The sequence below is a fragment of the Oncorhynchus keta genome, chromosome 17 (genome assembly GCF_023373465.1).
Source record: "Oncorhynchus keta strain PuntledgeMale-10-30-2019 chromosome 17, Oket_V2, whole genome shotgun sequence".
Lineage (NCBI taxonomy): Eukaryota > Metazoa > Chordata > Actinopteri > Salmoniformes > Salmonidae > Oncorhynchus > Oncorhynchus keta.
Window position 1 is genome coordinate 14919167 of NC_068437.1, and position 19962 is coordinate 14939128.

General features: G+C 41.5%; 1 protein-coding gene across 2 annotated transcripts; it reads right to left on the minus strand.

Annotated features, from left to right (window-relative positions):
* Nucleotides 1-1334: 1334 nt before the first annotated feature.
* Nucleotides 1335-18870, minus strand: LOC118396494 (AFG3-like protein 1). 2 transcript variants are annotated; one of them, XM_052465523.1, is made up of 17 exons: nt 18583-18870; nt 17641-17792; nt 17034-17109; nt 16713-16792; nt 16259-16408; nt 16025-16090; nt 15684-15808; nt 13176-13440; nt 12844-12981; nt 12476-12629; nt 12174-12281; nt 11839-11964; nt 11646-11756; nt 11400-11515; nt 7605-7805; nt 5872-6057; nt 1335-3292 (listed from the first exon to the last, which is right to left on the minus strand). In XM_052465523.1, exons 1-17 carry the CDS (start codon nt 18800-18802, stop codon nt 3107-3109), a joined length of 2460 nt encoding a protein of 819 aa, XP_052321483.1. In that variant the 5' UTR covers nt 18803-18870; the 3' UTR covers nt 1335-3106. The 2 variants fall into 2 exon arrangements, with proteins under 2 accessions (XP_052321483.1, XP_035646632.2); XM_035790739.2 differs by lacking the exon at nt 17641-17792 and having other exon boundaries at nt 18583-18726.
* Nucleotides 18871-19962: the final 1092 nt, after the last annotated feature.

Genomic DNA, 19962 nt, shown 5'->3' on the forward strand with positions numbered 1-19962 from the left:
CATACAGTGCCTTCTGAAAGTATTTCGACCACTTGACATTTTCCACATTTTGTTACATTACAGCCTTATTCTAAAATTGATTAAATAAAACTTTTTCCTCATCACAATACCCATAATGCATAACATTTCTTAAACAGAAATACCTTATTTACAAGTATTCAGACCCTTAGCTATGAACCTCGAAATTGAGCACAGGTGCATCCTGTTTCCATGATCATGCTTGAGATGTTTCTACAACTCGATTGGAGTTCAATTGATTGGACATGGTTTGGAAAGGCACACACCTGTCCCACAGTTGGCAGTGCATGTCAGAGCAAAAACCAAGCCATGAGGTCCAAGGAATTGTCCGTAGAGCTCCAAGACAGGATTGTGTCGAGGCACAGATCTGGGGAAAGGAACAAAAACATGTCTGCAGCATTGAAGGTCCTCAAGAACAGTGGCCTCCATCATTCTTAAATGGAAGTAGTTTGGAAACAAACTCTTCCTATAGAGCTGGCCACTCAGCCAAACTGAGCAATCAGGGGAGAAGGCCCTTGGTCAGGTTGGTGACCAAAAACCTGATGGTCACTCTGACAGAGTTCCACAGTTCCTCTGTGGTGATGGGAGAACCTTCCAGAAGGAAAGATGAACGCACTAAAGTGCCTAGACATCTGATGAAGACCTGCTCCAGAGCGCTCTGGACCTCAGAGGTGACGAAGGTTAACCTTCCAACAAGACAATGACCCCAAGCACAGCCAAGACAACGCAAGTGACTTTGGGACAAGTCTGAATGCCCTTGAGTGACCCAGCCAGAGCCCGATAGAACATCTGTGGAGATCCAAAAAAATAAAAAATAAAATTGCAGCAATGCTCCCCATCCAACCTGACAGAGCTCGAGAGGATCTGCATAGAATGGGAGAAACTCCAAATACATGTGCCAAGGTAGTAGCGTCATACCCAAGACGACAAGGGTGTAATCATTGCCAAAGGTACTTCAAAGTACTGAGTGAAGGGTCTGAATACTTATCACATTTCCATACAGTTCTACAAACCTGTTTTTGCCTTGTCATTATAGGGCATATCCAATCAAATTTAAGATAAGGCTGTAACATAACGTGGAAAAAGTCAAAGGGTTTGAATAATTTCCAAATGCACTGGAAATTGTGAGGACTACATGTGAGATGCCATGGGTGTTGCTTTATGACAATGAATATAAACTTACTTTTCCATTAGTGTCTCAGAACATGCACTGAAAAGTACTTTGAGATTGAAAGTGTTACTCCATCATTGTGCTTAACCCCTTACAGCTTCAAATGAATACCTACACTAAAACGTTATCACAAATGCAATCAAAATCAAATGCAAACAGTTTATTGAAAGTAACATTAAAAGTTGAAATTACAAGCAGATGGTTGGTGGCAGCAAGCAGAGGAAACAAAAACATGCTTTATACATGGTAGTATACCCATTGCCTTCATACACAACATCTTATTTTGAATCCAAATGGACAACTACTTTCTGTCCCCCAGTAATTGGAGAACATAAGGTAAATTTGCCTGTTAAAGTGGTAAGTGCACAATCCAAAACCAGCAACTACACATACATTTTATGCAAACATTTACAATACTGGAGTATTAAATCAATAATTATAAACTATTAGGAATCTTCGTGCTGATCAGTTAAAATGGAAACATTTGTAGTACTGACAGGAAATTCACAAACCTATACGAAGGCAATTGAGTTTAATACGTCGCTTTGAAGTGAGGTAGCAAATTGTTTATAATTCTGTAGGAGATGTGCGCTACTGTACATTTTTCAACAGCACTCTCCTGGAGCAGCATAGCATCCTTAAAAACAAACTCGCTGAGCATAGTCAGTTATAATTTGTGGTCAAAGGGATACTTTGGGATTTTGAACAATGAAGCCCTTTGTCTACGTCGCTGGAGTCTGATGAACTCACGGACACCATATATGTCTCTGCATCCAGTATGAAAGAAGTTATAGTTTTGTGAGCCAATGCTAACTAGCATTAGTGCAATGACTGGAAGTCTATGGGATCTACTAGCAGACTTCCAGGCATTGCACTAATGCTAGTTAGCAACTTTCTTCAAACTGCAATCAGACGATTTATCCAACTCTGGAAACTAAATTAAGGGCTCCATTGCCAAAATCCTGAAGTATCCCTTTAAGCTTTCACACCCTACGATTGCAAGCCTGAGAGATGGAGGCAGGGCAAATTTCCACACATCTAAAGAAGTACATTTCTGGCATTTTGATGAACTACGATATTAATACTCTAAGCAGTGCATCTTTCATAACCAGTAACTGTCATTGGTAGATAAAGAGGAACAAGATTAGAAATGTAGCCTTCATTTGAGGGAAGGAAACAAATACAGTTGTGAATTTCATTTTACAGGGAGGAAGTCCCTTTTTAAATAAATAGCTGAACATATCAAAACAATCTGGTCTTATGGTGCAGATGTCCAGTCAGGTCCAAAATTATAGGCACCCTTGATAAAAGATGAGAAAAGAAAAATACTGAGGCTGTTTGGCCACGCACACCCGTGGTGCTTTGGTGTCAAAAGAATGAAACCCATACCTTGTGTAAAATATTAAAGGTCAATGGTGCAGTGAAATTCACTCAGTACCAGGACATTTTAGCCAAAAACCTGGTTGCCTCTGCCAGGAGGCTTGAATTTGGCCACAAGTGGATCTTCCAGCAAGACAATAACCCCAAGCACACATCAAATAACCCCAAGCCCACAAAAGAAAAAAAAACATTTTGACATGGCCAACTCAGTCAGTATCCGGACTTGAACCCCATTCAAAAATCTGTGGTTTGAATTGAGGGCAGTCCATAAGGGCAGACAAAGAATATCAAGGATCTGGGAAGATTCAGTATGGAGTAAGAGTCTAAAATCACTCCAAATATGTTCTCCAATCTCATAAAACATTTGAGGAAAAAATATTCAGTGCCCATTTCCCTTCTGCCTAGGCTACATGATTGAAGTGATGCGTGTTGTGCTGAGACAGGTTTTAGGTTAAGAGGTCGCCAGTCACTGGATGTCCTGCCTATTGGTCCCGTTTCTCCTTAACTGGGGTAGGCTCCTCAACTGGGGCAGGCTCCTCAGCTCCATTCACTATCCTGGTTCCAGTCCTTCAGGCCCTCTGGCAGGCTGGTGTCCTCTTCAAAACTGCCAGTCCCCTCCACAAACTCCTCATATGTCAGCTTCTCCTTAAACGGCCGTGGCCCCAGCAGCTCCAGCAGCTCCGCCTTGTACAGGACCTCCTTCGCTAGGAGATACTTCCCCACCTGGGGAGAGAGGAAAAGAACAGTAATGTTGCAGTGAGCTCAGTGACATTCATGAAACATCAGGAATGACAGAGCCAAAGAGCAGCTCTAGGGACTACTAGGTTGTTTTAGCTCAGAAAATAATATATATACACATTTCAAAGAATTCATAAAAATCCAAATAGCTTCACAGATCTATATTGTAAAGGGTTTAAAAACAGTTTCCCATGCTTATTCAAAGAACCATAAACAATTAATAAACATGCACCTGTGGAATGGTCATTAAGACACTAACAGGCAGTAGGTAATTAAGCTCACAGTTATGAAAACTTAGGACACTAATGAGGCCTTTCTACTGACTGAAAAAAAAAAAAAATCCCGGGGGTCCCTGCTCATTGGTGTGAACATGCCTTAAGCATGCTGCAAGGAGACATGAGGACTGCAGATGTGGCCAGGGCAATAAATGGCCAAATCCGTACATGCCTAAGACAGCGCTATAGGGAGACAGGACGGGCAGCTGATCGTCCTCGCAGTGGCAGACCATGTGTAACACCTGCACAGGATCGGTACAGCTGAACATCATACCTGCGGGACAGGTACAGGATGGCAACTGCCCGAGTTACACCAGGAACACACAATCCTTCCATTAGAGCTCACTGTCCACAATAGACAGAGGCTGGACGGAGGGCTTGTAGGCCTGTTGTAGTAAGGCAGGTCCTCACCAGACATCTCAGGCAACAACATCACCTATGGGCACAAACCCACTGTCGCTGGACCAGACGGGACTGGCAAAGAGTTCTCTTCACTGACGAGTCCCAGTTGTGTCTCAGGGGTGAAGGTCGGTTTCGCGTTTGTCGTCAAAGGAATGAGCGTTAGACCAAGGCCTGTACTCTGGAGCAGGGTCGATTTGGAGGTGGATGGTCCGTCATGGTCTGGGGAGTTGTGTCACAGCATCATCGGACTGAGCTCGTTGTCTTTGCAGGCAATCTCAACGCTGTGCGTGACAGGGAAGACAACCTCCTCCCTCATGTTGTACCCTTCCTGCAGGCTCATCCTGACATGACCCTTCAGCTTCAGAATGCCACCAGCAATACCGCTCATTCTGTGCGTGATTTCCCGCAAGACAGGAATGTCAGTGTTCTGCCATGGCCAGTGAAGAGCCCGGATCTCAATCCGATTGAGCACGTCTGGGACCCGTTGGCCCGGCGGGTGAGGGCCAATCCCCCTAGAAATGTCCAGGAACTTGCAGGTGCCTTGGTGGAAGACTGGGGTAACATCTCACAGCAAGGACTGGCAAATCTGGTGCAGTCCATGAGGAGGAGATGCACTGCAGTACTAAACACAGCTGGTGGCCAGAACAGACATGGACCTCCCCCTTTGTTAACTTCTAAGGTAGGGGGCAGCATTTGGAATTTTGGATGAAAAACATACCAATTAAACTGCCTTCTACTCAGGCCCAGAAGATAGGATATGCATATAATATAATTAGTAGATTTGGATAGAAAACGCAAACATTTCAAAAACTGTTAAAATAATGTCTGAGTAACAGAACTGATTTGGCAGGTGACAACCTGAGAAATTAATTCAGGAAGTAGGAATTTTTTGTTGTCGTTTTCTATTCAATGCCATTACAATAGCCATTGACTTAGGACTCAAATTGCAGTTATATGCCTTCCACTAGATGTCTTGTCTTGAGAAATTGTTTCAGGCTTGTATTCTGAAAAATTAGGGAGTAAGAGCAGTCTGAATGAGTGGACCCTGCCGTGTCAGAGGTTATTCATGCGCGCGACCAGAGAGATTGCCTTTCTTGTTTAGCTTTTATATTGACGATGTTATTGTCCAGTTGAAATATTGTAGATCATTTAGGCTAAAATCAACCCAAGGGTTGAATATAATCATTGTTTGGCATGTTTATGTACTTTACGGATACATTTGGATTTTGTCTGCCTGTTGAGACTACGTTTGAGCCTGTGGATTACTGAAGAAAGTCTCTTTATATCTGAAAACGCAAACAAAAGAGGTTATCGAACAAAAGGAACATTTACTGAATAAATGAATGTCTTCCGAGTACAAACATGAAGAACAAAGGTAAGGGATTAATTCTCTATTTCTGACTTGTGTAACTCTTATACTTTGCTGGTTACTGTTTGTAATGGATTTGTCTGCTGGGCTATGTTCTCAAATAATTGTAAGGTATGCTTTCACCGTAAAGCATTTTTGAAATCTGACAGTGGTTGGGTTCACAAGAAGTTCATCTTTAAACGAGTTTTTCTAATGAGTATTTCTATTTGAATTTGGCGCTCTGCAATCTCACTGGATGTTGGCCAAGTGGGATGCTAATGTTCCACATACCCTAGAGAGGTTAAGGGACACATTACATTTATGTTAGTCACATGTCTGTGGAACTTGTTCAGTTTGTTGTTGAATCTTGTATAAATGTGTATGAACATATGTTAAGTTTGCTGAAAATAAACAGTTGAGTTTGAGGGCGTCACTTTTTCTGCTGAGTTTAGATGGTGTACCCTTGATAAGATAGCATAAAGAGTACTCTGAAAACCTTGGAACGACATGATGTTCATGTAGGTCAATGCAAGTCTCACCATGTCCACACACTCCCTCTTGTCCATAATGAGCTCCATGGTCCTCTGGTAGGCGCTGTCCACCAGGTCTCGGACCTCCTGGTCTATGAGCTCTGCCGTGGCCTCGCTGTAAGGTTTATTCATCGCAATCTCCCCCAGGTCAAACGACACATGGCCTACCTTCTCACTCATCCCGAACTGCACTACCTGGAGGGCAGAAGTGATGTGTGTGTGTGGAAATCATAAATAGAACAGGTACTATGACGAAGCAACACTTCCCAAATCAACATTGTTGAATCGTGACCATTGCTTTTTTGACTATCTAGGGTTGTCATTTAAAAAGCTCTAGGCACAGTTTTTCAAAAGTCATCTAGGTTTCACCTATACGATATTAACCTCTTCAACCTATGGGGGCGCCATGTCATTATTGGATAAAAAGACGTGCCCGTTTTAAGCGCAATATTTTGTCACGAAAAGATGCGACTAATGCATATAATTGGCAGCTTTGGAAAGAAAACACTGACGTTTTCAAAACTGCAAAGATATCTGTGAGTGCCACGGAACTCATGCTACAGGCGAAACCAAGAGGAAACTCAAACAGGAAATGAGCAGAATTTTTGAAGCTCTGTTTTTCTATCATCTCCTTATATGGCTGTGAATGTGCCGTGAATGAGCTCATGATCTCTGCCGTTCGTCCAAGATGTCTGCAGCATTGTGACGTATTTGTAAGCATATCATTGGAAGATTGACCATATGAGACTACATTTACCAGGGGTCCGCCCGGTGTCCTGTCGAAATTATTGCATAACCTCTAGGTCCATGTGCGTTCCATTTCTTCAGAAGAGAAAGTCACCTGCCACAAAGGATTTATCATCGATAGATATGTGAAAAACACCTTGATTGATTCTAAACATAGTTTGCCATGTTTGTCGATATTATGGAGTTAATTTGGAAAAAAAGTTCGCGTTTTAATGACTTAATATTTCTCTTTTTTCTTACCCAAATGTGAAGAAAACGGAGCGATTTGTCAACACAAATAATCTTTTTGTAAAAACTGAACATTTGCTATCTAACAGAGTCTCCTCATTGAAAACATCTGTTCTTCAAAGGTAAATGATTTTATTTGAATGTTTCTGTTTTGTGAAAATGTTGCCTGAACGCTAACGCTAAATGCTACACTAAATGCTACGCTAGCTATCAATAGTGTTACACAAATGCTTGTTTTGCAATGGTTGAGAAGCATAATTTTGAAAATCTGAGATGACAGTGTTAACAAATCTAAGCTTGAGAGCTAGCATATTGATTTCATTTCATTTGCGATTTTCATTAATAGTTAACGTTGCGTTATGGTAATGAGCTTGAGGCTGTATTGACGATCCCGGATGGCTCGTCGCAACAGGTTAAATGCATAGAAATGGAATGAATAGAACAGAAGAATCATTGACTTGAATGGAGACTACTATTTCTACGCATTTAATCCTATCCGATAGGCGAAATCCAGATAGATAACCTTGTGTGGAATTTACATTGTTGGACATGACTGTAAAAACGTCAGGAAAACAAGCGCCAAGTGATTGACTTAAGACATCTGTTCCCAAGTAGAGAGACGCGATGGGATAGGATAGAAAATGTAAGGAAGGTTTCAAATGATTATGTTTTAGTCAAACATCTGTTTGGGCTTCTTGCTGTCAATTTGACCATCCGCTCCAGAAAAAAGTCCCGCGGCTTAATCTAGTTGATGATCCTTGCAGTACCTGTGCGTAGGCTGACTGGGTGACCTTCTTCAGGTCGTCCTGAGCTCCTGTGGTGATTTTCTCAAAGAACACCTGTTCAGCCACACGTCCTCCCAGCATCATACACATCCTGTCTAACAGCTGCTCCCGCGTGTACAGGTACTGCTCCTTGGAAATGTAGTGGGCATACCCTAACCCCTTCCCTCTGGGAATGATGGACACCTAGAGGAAGAGAAGAGGAACACACGGAATTAGAATAGTGAAAGAAAATCCACTTTACAAATCCAGGGTTCATACACATTTTGACAGATGGAATTTTATGACTTCTCCATGACTTAACCAAGTTTCCATGACCAACAATTTGCAGCGTCTATGAAAGTATATCGACACAGGTAGGGTGCTCTCTGATCCCATGTACCATCTCTGTTCGTTGTGCAAGGCACTTAATGCCCCACAAAGTATAATATATATTGAAAATTAAATGGCTATGGTAGGCTACAAATAATTGTATTCTGCTGAAGCAAGCCCACAAATTATCTTCAGGAAATGTACCTTTTCTGGGGCGGCAGGGTAGCCTAGTGGTTAAAGCGTTGGACAAGGTTGCAAGTTCAAACCCCTCATTCTACCCCTGAACAGGCAGTTAACCCACAGGCAGTCATTGACAATAAGAATTTGTTCTTAACTGACTTGCCTGGTTAAATAAATACAATTGTGTTTACTTTGCAGGCTGACAAACATCTATTGAGTTGTAATGTTCCATACATTGGATTCCCAAATCAACTGGAAGTATATCTGCAAAACAAGTTGAAGCCACATAATGCAAGAGAAATGCTACATCTAATCTTTTTCCCTAAAATTACTGTTAGTCACATGATTCAATTCACTGTGAGGAAGTGAATCATTGGTTTAAAAAAAATAAGTTTAAAATGAATCTTTCCTAAATGTAAATCAACGTTGTATGGCCTTATTGGAAAGTTGAGGTCAAGACATGAAACCAATGTTAACTAGCAGGTACAATATATATTTTGAATTGGCTACGTAGTTACTAGTTTGTTCTTTATAGGCTAGGCCTACCTGCTGCTGCAACGTCCAACTGTCTCTCCCTCCTGACATGTACTGAAAGTTTAACTGATAGATGCGCACATGTCAGTGTTTTTAAATGCAAGTATTTTGTCTTTAATGTCTTTGTGTCGGACAGTGTTTCCGTTAGCTGGTAAAAGCCGGATTTTGTAAAAAATAAAATGAAAAGCCGATAAATACAATTGGAGCTGGTCAATTGTCCAGTAGGAGGAGGAAAAAAAATCGCATTGAGAAATATTTCATTTTAACCGATTCATTGATTGAAACACTAGTCGTGTAGCGTGAGAGCTGCTGATACAGCTCTAAAAGCGGTTTGTTGATGCTGGAGTGAAACGTGTGCTTTAATAAGCCCCATCATTGCGCAACAATTCTAAAGGCAATCACATGTAAAAAGATTATATATAAATAAAATTCCACGATTTTTCTCCCTCAAAAATGGTACATTGAAGCGAGCTTCCCATTCAAGTGCACAGGCAACTAGCGCAGGCTTCACCACTTTGCAATGAGCTGGAAACCTATGCATATCGAAAACACGTACTTAATTGTTTAAAACCTTAACGTTTTATTACATATGAGGCGTCTTACCTTGCTTCAAAGTAGACTAGACAATTTTACCAAACCTGCAGGCAGTTATTTCAATTTATAAAGACTTCCTTCCATACGCCATTGAAACTAGTAGCCTTCATTTCATTTTCCAGCAGCCAAAGGCACAATCCTAGTCGTTTCATATTTAGATATTCCCTCCTACATTTCCAATGTATTTCTTCATCTAGGTAACAATGGTGTTTTCTCGCAAATTACATTACTGAACGAACATTCCGGTGTTGCCTAATGCCTTGTGCTCATTTCTGCACTTATGTGAATAAATAATAGTTTATCAACATTTTGATCTGTTGCATGAGACTCATTGCTTTTTAACGTTTTCTGCATGTAGTCCATAAGCCTTCTGGTTGTATAAATTTGGGATCTATCAGAGAACTGTCACAGAGTCTGTTTGGAATAGGCTATTTCATTCTGGCACAGAAGGACAAGCATTAGGTAAACCTTTTACTATGGGGGATAGTAGATAGATATAGGCTGGTGATTTTGATGTTCGTTACTCATCTTGTTGGCTGAAGAAAAGTACATGTGGACAGTTAGGCGGTGCGTGCGTTTCACGTTCGGGGTTAGCTAATAAATTCACATTTATAATTAAGCATTCTCACATTTGCAGACATATATATAAGATACGCTAATAATCACTGTTCGCAAAAAGTAGTGGAGTAGGCCATGGCTATATCACAGGAAAATGTTGTCCTTTCATCAACACATTTCATGCAATTCTACTACATTGTATGACTGGAGACGTTAAAAATATATTCTGCTAATATGACAAGTTACAGGCTATCCAACTCTGGGCCTAAGGAGAGACAAATACAGTGACTTCCAACTAACCTGGAAGAAATTGTAAAAAAAATAAAATAAAAAAAAAATGGCAATTACCCAATGATAAAGACAATGAATATTCACACTTACTGGGGATATGGCCGATGTTCTCCGCTGGTGCTAATAAGACACGCTACTCAATTAAGTTGATATTAAGACATATTGGAGTCTTTTCAATGTCTTCTATTTACAGCAATAGCCATTTCTTTCGTGACTGTATTTTGAATTATTGCGATATCCCTGGCTGAGTCTCTGGCTTTCACAAATTGCGGCCCCTTCCCGAACGTAGTCTATGCGAATTAAAACAAGCCATAACTTATTTTTTAAGCTAATGTTCCTGTGGCCAAATCATGCTTTCTAATATAGCAATTTGTTTCTAATTTTGGCTATTTAATTAAATGTACTTTAGGGAAAGGGTCCGAGCCTTTTGCTCGCGCCACCTATGTATTCTAACATCGGAATTCGGTAAGAACGACGCACATGGTCGAATCAGAGTTGCATGTTCTGTTAAGATGAACGCCAATAAACTAAACATGTGATTTCTGGCATTCTGAGCACCGTGTGAGGACCCCCTAATCAGGTTGCACAACCAACGCATATGGATCCGGTAAATTAAAACGCTGCCAGTCAAATGACAGGCACCACATTTTCCTAATGGAAGGAACCCAGTAAGACCACTTGTCGCCATTGGCGTCGGCAAATGCGAATCCTGATAAATCAAAACCTTGAGCAATGGCCCACTCCTACACATGCAGGTGATTTAATATCTATGGGTGATACGCACAAAGAGTAAAGTGTCATTTGGATCCTGGCTGATATTTTTATTTGATTGATAAAATATAGTACGTAAAATAAATCACATTAAGAGAAATTATTATCTGCTCAAATTTCCAGTAACAATTTAAAAATGCCATGTCTTTTCATGACAGCATCTCACTGTATCCACATGTGGTTGAATCATGTATTAAATAAATCACAGCCCAACACTGTGGCTAGGCTTCAAAACAAACGGACATCATGAAATGACCTCAACTGCCACACAAAGGCCACTGCAGACTGCTACCTTCACAGGGATCTAGTAAGCTCAGACAGTATAATGACTTTAAGAAGTCTCACAGGTCTCCTTTTATTGATTCATGAGTAGGTCAGAGGCCAAACAGCTGGCCTTCACTCACACCAACAAATGAGTGAAGGGTGCTGCAGAGTTTATAGTATGCAGTGCTCAAAAACATTTTTTAATAGTAATATTATTTATTCGTTTGGCAATCCCCGACCAAATAAACAAAGCAAGGCCTTTAAATAGGGCATTACCTTCAGCAGTGGATCAGCATGTTCCAAGAACCAGCCCACTATTGCATGTCCAGCCTCATGGTATGCTACAGTCTTCTTTTCATTGGGCTGCAGCACCTGGGTCTTCTTCTCAAGACCTACAGGGAGATAACAAGAGAGAAATAATGGAAGTTTCCATTGAATCCCCACCCAATCTTCCTAAATATGTAACATTTACAAAGCAGAGACCACCCAATAAGAGAAGGCGCTGGAAGACATTGTACCCACCGCCGACGACCCTGTCGATGGCCTGCTCAAAGTGTTTTCCTTCCACATGTGGGTTGAGGTGTCTAGCAGCGATTAGGGCAGCTTCATTGCACACGTTAGCTATGTCGGCTCCTGATGAAGACCGAGAGGATGTTTTTAAAAGAAGTCAAGATAATCAACATGGCATCTTCTCACACAGAGCAGCTCAACTTGCCAGTGAAGCCTGGTGTGGCGGCAGCCATCTTCCTGGCCAATCCGTCTTTGGCCATAGCAGGGTCCAGTTTAATGGGCTGTAAGTGCACTTTGAAGATGGACGCTCTGCCTTTGATGTCAGGTGGGCCTGAAACATGGACATGTATTACATTAAGAAACGCTCATATAGTCCGCTGATTTTAAAATTGTTATGTATGGGTTATAAATGTGTTATGAAGTCCTTATGTAAGGTGTACATAGTCTTACCGAATGGTATTAGATATCAATACAAATATGCAGCAAGTTGACATAACACTGAAATTGCCTGAGCTCCAGTTTAATTTTATGATTCCATACCTATGTATATCTGCCTGTCAAATCTACCAGGCCTCGTGAGTGCAGGATCCAAGATGTCCGGTCTGTTGGTACCCGCCAGGACAACCACGTTAGTGCTGGTATCGAACCCTAGAAGATACATACCAGGGAATGAAACTTACAGTATATGCATTACAGTTCACAAAGTAAACAATTTAGAGTAATGGTGGACAATGACAGCTTTATAACAGATGAAATCACGGAGTAACAAACAGGGGACACATATCAGATTAACAAACATTATGATAGTGATATTAGATGGGGAAACTTTCACCCATACTTACCATCCATCTCCACTAGCAGCTGGTTGAGAGTGTTCTCAAGCTCACTCTGGCCCCCAAAATCTACCCCACCCCTCTTGCGGCCCACCGCATCTATCTCATCTATGAACAGGATACAAGGGGCATTCTTCCGGGCCAAGGTAAACATACCTCTCACCTACAGGGAGAAAACTGTCAATACTAGGTCCTTAAAACAACTTCATTCACAGCCTCTAAGCAAAGTATTTCCAGTAAAATGGATTGAAATGTATCCCTGTGGTTAGCTAGCTATAACTACTTTCAGCTATAATCTAAAATGTGCATAATTTGACTTGAAATGGATGTTATGAAGTCAGCTGTAAGTGTTCCCTCTGGCTCTATTGTGTACTCACCCTGGCAGGCCCAACACCCACAAACATCTCCAGGAACTCTGAGCCATTGACTGTGATGAAGGGGACGTTGGCTTCTCCTGCTGTGGCTTTGGCCAGCAGGGTCTTGCCTGTGCCTGGAGGTCCAGAGAGCACAGCACCCTGAGAACACACATATGAGATTTAAAATACCTGAAACGGTATCTGATATGAAAGTCTAAAAAAAGGGACATTCACTTGTGATGGGTTGTGAAAAGTCATCATACCACATCTAAAATCAAAACACATTTTCTCCCTTGACGTTACATTGAAAGGTGTTTCAGGACTAGTATGACTGCAGTTGTCCCATCCCTTACCTTTGGGATCTTGGCCCCCAGGTTCAGGTACTGCTGGGGGTTCTTCAGGAAGTTAACAAACTCCAGGATCTCCAGCTTGGCCTCCTCACAGCCGGCAACATCCTTGAACTTGGTGTTTATGTTGTCCATCATCTTCGCTGGTGATTCCCTTATGCTGGATGGGGTGTTACCGGTCCAATCACCACCTCCCATTGGTCTCCGTCGCAGGGAAAAGAGCAGGAAACCAATCAACCCCAGGGTGGGGATCACGTGCATTAATAATGTCCTGTAGGAGGACAAATTATAAAATGTCTCAGTTAAAACATCAGCTTGAATGTGAAATTTGACTCATAAGTCTACCTCTAATTTTGGGGTGAGCAAGAGTCTAGCCCGGTGAATTGCTGAGGTGTGTGTAGTATTTTTCTTCTAGCCTTGTGTGTACCCAAAATCCCCTCAAGAATAGTAAAATGTGGGGACATATCCCACATCCCCATGAGGACAAATGCAATTTTTAGTGTAGGTTTACAATTAGGGTAAGGGGTTGAGAATCAATTTAAATGGAATTTGTAGGTTCCCCCAAGGACAGACAAACAAGTTAGGGCAGCACGATATGGGCAAATAATCAAATTGCAATTTTTGTACCAAATATTGCGATTACAATTTCACTAGAGATTATAGATCAACTCACTTGGGCAAACTGTTCATAGCATAATCATTCAAATTTTATGGTTGGAATACAGTGGGCACTTTTGTTTGGCATGACAAATGAAAAAGTTAAGAGTTGGTTGCCATGGAACCCTAATTAGATTGAAATCGATGGGTACATTCAGACAAACAGAATATTCTTTGCCTTTTCCTCTGATTAAGAAAAATGTTTAACGAAAAATGCTGATATACTCGACCACTGGTACCAGCCTGTATTAGAGCAAAGGTTTGCTAGCAGGATTTTCCCTATTAGTGGATTTAGCTAGCCCGCTAGCTATAGATTAGCATTTTTTTGGGGCACATTTGCAGCTTGCTAAAGACCAACTAGCATTTTGCAGAGAACAAGTTACAAACTAATAGTAAAATATAGAAAATGTTGATTTATATTAAAAGAGATTCTCTGGTATTTTTATACTTTAGCCAGTAGTTCTGAAAGTATACTGAACAAAAATATAAACGAAGCAATTAGATTTTATTGAGTTACAGTTCATAAGAAAATCAGTCAATTGAAAAGTTAGGCACTAATCTATGGATTTTACATGACTGGGCAGGGGTGCAGCCACAATGGGTAGGCCCACCCACTTGCCAGCCAGGACCACCCACTGGGGAGCCAGGCCCAGCCAATCAGAATGAGTTCATCCCCACAAAAGGGCTTTATTACAGACGATCCCGCAGGTGAAGAAACCGGATGTAGAGGTCCTGGACTGGCATTACACATTGTCTGTGGTTGGGAGGCCCATTGGACGCACTGCCAAATTTTCTAAAACAGACAGCTTATGGTAGAGAAATTAATATTAAATTCTCTACAAACAGCTCTGGTGGACATTATTGCAGTCAGCATGCAAATAGCTCACTCCCTCAATTTGAGACATCTGTGGCATGGTGTTGTGTGACTGAACTGCACATTTTAAAGTGGCCCTTTATTGTCCCCAGCACAATGTGCACCCGTGTAATGATCATGCCGTTTAATCAGCTTCTTGATATACCACACCCGTCAGATGGATGATCTTGGCAAAGGAGAAATGCTCACTAAGAGAAAAAAAATTTGATAAACTTTTACATTCCTGGGACTTTTAACAGCTTGTGTTTGGGGACCAAAACTTTACATGTTGTGTTTATATTTTTGTTCAGTGTAGCATTCATGAGCAAAAAGTGGGCCCCAGAAATTGGGTACTACATCACATACAGATCATTGCCACGTCATTGCTTCCCCTCAGTCTGCCGTGTGCATCTTGCTAGCTGTCACGCAAATGGAGGGGCTGAAGCTCATTGGATGAAACTCCAATTGTTATGGGGCTGGCCCAACGTGGGGGAAATGCCCCAGTATGGCTTTCAGAAAAGTCACTTTCAAACTTGAGATTCTGCATGTATGAACTACACATTAAAACACATCAAGCCCAATGCGGTAAGTTTGGAAAAATACTTACTAATCAAAGTTCTGGAGCAGGTCTAAAGAATCGAAGTGGAAATGCTCATTGTCCCGGTTTAGAAGAAAAAAAAAAAAAATTTTTAATTAAAAATAGGTTGACTGCATGATGTTGGTGAATGCATGCAGAGTGAATCTCGAGCATGAGGAACTGCCTACTTAAGAGACAGAGGACGGGGCTTGGTGTGTGTGGGATTGGGAAGTGTCAAAAATAGGAGAGATAGAGAACTGCACCAACTCGAGCAATAAATCAAAAGTAAATCAATGTAAAATGGTGTTACAGACGGCTAAGTGGCGTTTCAAAATAGTCGCAGAGATATGAATATTGCGCATGTCAATATTGCAATTTCTATTAAAATGTGATTAATAGCGCAGCCCGTGTGTGTGTATTAACTCACCAGTTACGGTTTGAGCTGTACACAACAGCTGCCCTATGAGAGGACTCCACGCCCAGCTCATCGTGAGCCGCCGCCAAGTTCCTCTCGAAGGTGTCCACACTACCGATGTTAAACCACACATGGCTCTGGGGAAAGACCAACACATGTCAATAACGTCAACCTCGTCGATAAGGCTGCAGCTTCCAATGTAACCACAAAATACTACCTTCATTTAAATCTGGTTTGCTCTATTCTACTGAAAGACGATTCATCCTGAGTGAATCTAAATCAAGCGAGTCATCATGCTATTGTCTAAAGTTTGTCACCGTTTCAGATCCAGGGAATAGTCCGTTTCCACCTACCTCATCAGCTCCTGGTAATGGAATGACTCTCACATACTGTTTGTTGACAACCACTAAACGGTCAACCTGTGAAGAGAACAAACTGTTTAGGAAGGCCTAGTTGTAAAGATACCAACATGACAAATCGATGGAAACAAAAAGTTCTGTAACTGAGCAATTACATCAAGAATATTAAAAATCAGCATGCATTTCCATGTACAGTAATCTCACTGAATTGTTTCATTTTGTTCTTACCATTCCTCTGCCAAGGTAATGATGGACAAAGTCCTTCCAGGTGATCTCCTTGGCTGTGTCACTGAACTGATTGTAGAGTGCGGCAGATGATATCCCAGTTACTAACATTGCCAGGGCGCGGAACTCCTTCTCATCCCATGGGATGTCTCCCTAGTAAGGCAGAGGAAAGGGTCAGCATAGGAGAAAAATCATTTTTAAAAAGTCCCATGTTGAAGTATCTGCATTCAGTTCCACAGAAAAATCAAGAGTAGATGTAAACATCCCTCAGAATAGGGCAGTGGTTCCCAAAAGGTTTTGGTTACTGTGCCACCAACTGAATTTCGCTCTGCCTGGAGTACACCCTCATGTGCATTTTAGCAGTTAGCCTACAGTCTCATGAGTCTTCAAGTACCTCTGGTTGGGAAGCAATGGGATAGGGAGCAATACTGTAAGACAGACCATCCACAGCACATACCTTCTTCATGCGGCTCCACCAATTTCCCCCTGCTCTTTTCCTGCCACTTTGACGGCCTCCCCTGCCACGTGATTCCTTCCCTTTGCCAAGCAAGAGTGAATGATAGCATTACATTGGTCCAGCCAGTGTTGATTAATAGAACCCATCTAGGTTGGGAGGGGGAGTCAGGGCAACCTAGGTCGACGCTTAGACCAATCTTTATGAGTAAGAGGTCCCTTATGGAGAGCTTACATCAAAAGATAAGTTGATCTGAATTTGCATTAGACTGCATAGTTCATGAAGCTAACACAGGACATTTCTTAGACAGCTCTTGGGTCTTACCTTTTGGAGGCTCAGAGTAAAGTAGTCCATGAGATGAATATAATCCATGAGATGACAACTTATTTTGTGCAAGAATCTGAAGAGGAAAGCATTTAGAGTCATCATAGCTGGTTTAGCTAGCTACTTGGCTAGTCAGTTGAGCTACTGCCTAGTAACGTTAGTAGCTATGTTAGCTAAATTTAGCAACAAAAAGAAACTGTCAACTGTTAATGTTCAGCAAACTTAACATATGTTCATACAAACATTTACACAAAAGATTCAACTGAGACAAAAATTGAACAAGTTTCAGACATGTGACTAACAGAAGTGGAATAATGTGTCCCTGAACAAGGGGGGTAAAAATCAAAAGTAGCAATCAGTATCTGGTGTGGCCACCAAGTACTGCAGTGCATCTCCTCCTCATGGACTGCACCAGATTTGCAGATCCGGGCTCGTCGCTGGCCAGACAGAACACTGACATTCCTGTCTTGCAGGAAATCACGCACAGAACGAGCAGTATGGCTGGTGGCATTGTCATGCTGGAGGGTCATGTCAGGATGAGCCTGCAGGAAGGGTACCACATGAGGGAGAAGGATGTCTTCCCTGTAACACACAGGGTTGAGATTACCTGCAATGACAACAAGCCCAGTCCGATGATGCTGTGACACACCGCCCCAGACCATGACGGACTCTCCACCTCCAAAGCAATCCCAATCCAGAATACAGGCCTCGGTGTAACACTCATTCCTTCAACGACAAACACGAATCCACCCATCACCCCTGGTGAGACAAAACCACGACTCATCAGTAAAGAGCACTTCTTGCCAGTCCTGTATGGTCCAGCGACAGTGGATTTGTGCCCATGGGTGACACTGCCGGTGTTGTAGGCCTGTTATAATGCACCAGACAAGCCCTCAGTCCAGCCTCTCTCAGCCTATTGCAGACAGTCTGAGCACTGATGAAGGGATTGTGCATTCCTGGTGTAACTCAGGCAGTTGTGATGGTCAGATGTACCGATGTTGTTACACGTGGTCTGCCACTGCAAGGACGATCAGCTGGCCATGCTGTCTCTCTGTAGCGCTGCCTTAGGCGTCTCACAGCACAGACATTACAAGTTATTGCCCTGGCCACATCTGCAGTCCTGGGCATCTTTCTTTTGGTGTTTTTCAGAGTCAGAAGAAAGTCCTCTTTAGTGTCCAAAGTTTTCATAACTGTGACCTTAATTGCCTACCGTCTGTAAGATGTTGGCGTCTTAACGACCGTTCCACAGGTGCATGTTCATTAATTGTTTATGGTTCATTGAACAAGCATGGGAAACCGTATTTAAACCCTTTAAAATATAGAGCTGTGAAGTTATTTGGATTTTTACGAATTATCTTTGAACGACAGGGTCCTGAAAAAGTGACTTTTTTTTGTTGTTGCGGAGTTTAGTTAAGAGGCACAGATAGTCATAACAGTTCTAGCCACGGATTGATTGTATGCTGTAACGTTATAGAACTAGCTAACTAGAATGGCTAATTAGCGTACACCTAATTTCAGTTGGCTGGATGATCACATAAAACAATCTTACCCTGACAGAACAGCCACGGTAGACGGGCTGCACAGATACATTCTTTGCCGACACCACTGAACTGCGTACACAAGGTTTTACTGCGATCCGTAAAGGCAAAGCAGCCGTCGAGAGAAGCCCCAACATTTGAGCCATTCTCTGGCTGCCACTTGCCATCCACTCTGAGAAATAATATCTGATTTTCTTGATATGCTGTCCTCTTATACTTCAACGGTGTCATAATATTGAATAACAGCCACAGTACTTGGCTTTTAAATGCAAGAACGTCGTCCAGAGTTTGACCATTGAGGACTCCAATAACCTGACCATAATCATGCCTGACACAATTTATGTTGGAATGGACAAAAAAATGTATGTATTATTTGGATATGGTTGACAAATTATATAAAATGTAAGCATATTCAAAATGCAAGAAAAAAGTACACGAAGTGTTCAATAGATACAAGTATACAGCTTTAATAAAAATCAAATCATCCATGCGCGAATACGACGACTTTGGGTCCTTCTGCAGAACTCGATCTTGTTCTGTGGTTGGCTGATAAACACACACGCACATTTCATCATGGACAAGCAATTTGACAGGTAGATTATACAATTTACACATTTATGATGAACATACAAAAATAGAAATATCCAGCAAGTACTAAACACACAGGTAGCAGCAGTTGTCAGTAACTTAAATGTTTGTGATATCATTTTGATTTTGCCACCATATGACTTCAATTTATCATCATCATGACTTTTTCAAACACCATTTTTAGGAAATATTAGGAAAAATACAATTTCAATGTCAGTCATTTTGGCACAATCTGATAGTATGCCATTTGTTCTTTATTAAATTTGTGTACATAAAAATAATATGTAATTATGGAAAAAAACAAGATCCAGAAAAGGTTATGTGTTGCGGCAATGAGATAAATGACTAAATAAATCAACAAAATGTTTTCGAAATATATTGGTTTTCAGTGTTATGTTTATCTCAGGCCTTTTCATTAGGTGGGCAATGCTAAAACATATTAGAAATTGATTTGTTTTAAACTTTTTTCCCGCTGGTAGTTGAGGAAATTGTGCTAAAATGCATATCTGATCAATAAACATAAAAATAATTATGAAATAGATTAAAACAGATCCTAATCTTAGTGATCCAAGAAGAATTACGACAATACCTATGTAAGAATACTGTTGACTACAGTTCAGCATTCAACACTATTGTTCCCTCCACAGAACCCTGGGCCTGGACACCACTCTCTGCAACTGGATCCTGGACTTACTGACAGGCAGACCACAGGATGTGCAGTTTGGCAACAACACCTCCTCCACATTGACTCCTAACGCAGGGGCCCCACAGGGGTGTGTCTTCAGTCCTATGCTGTACTCCCT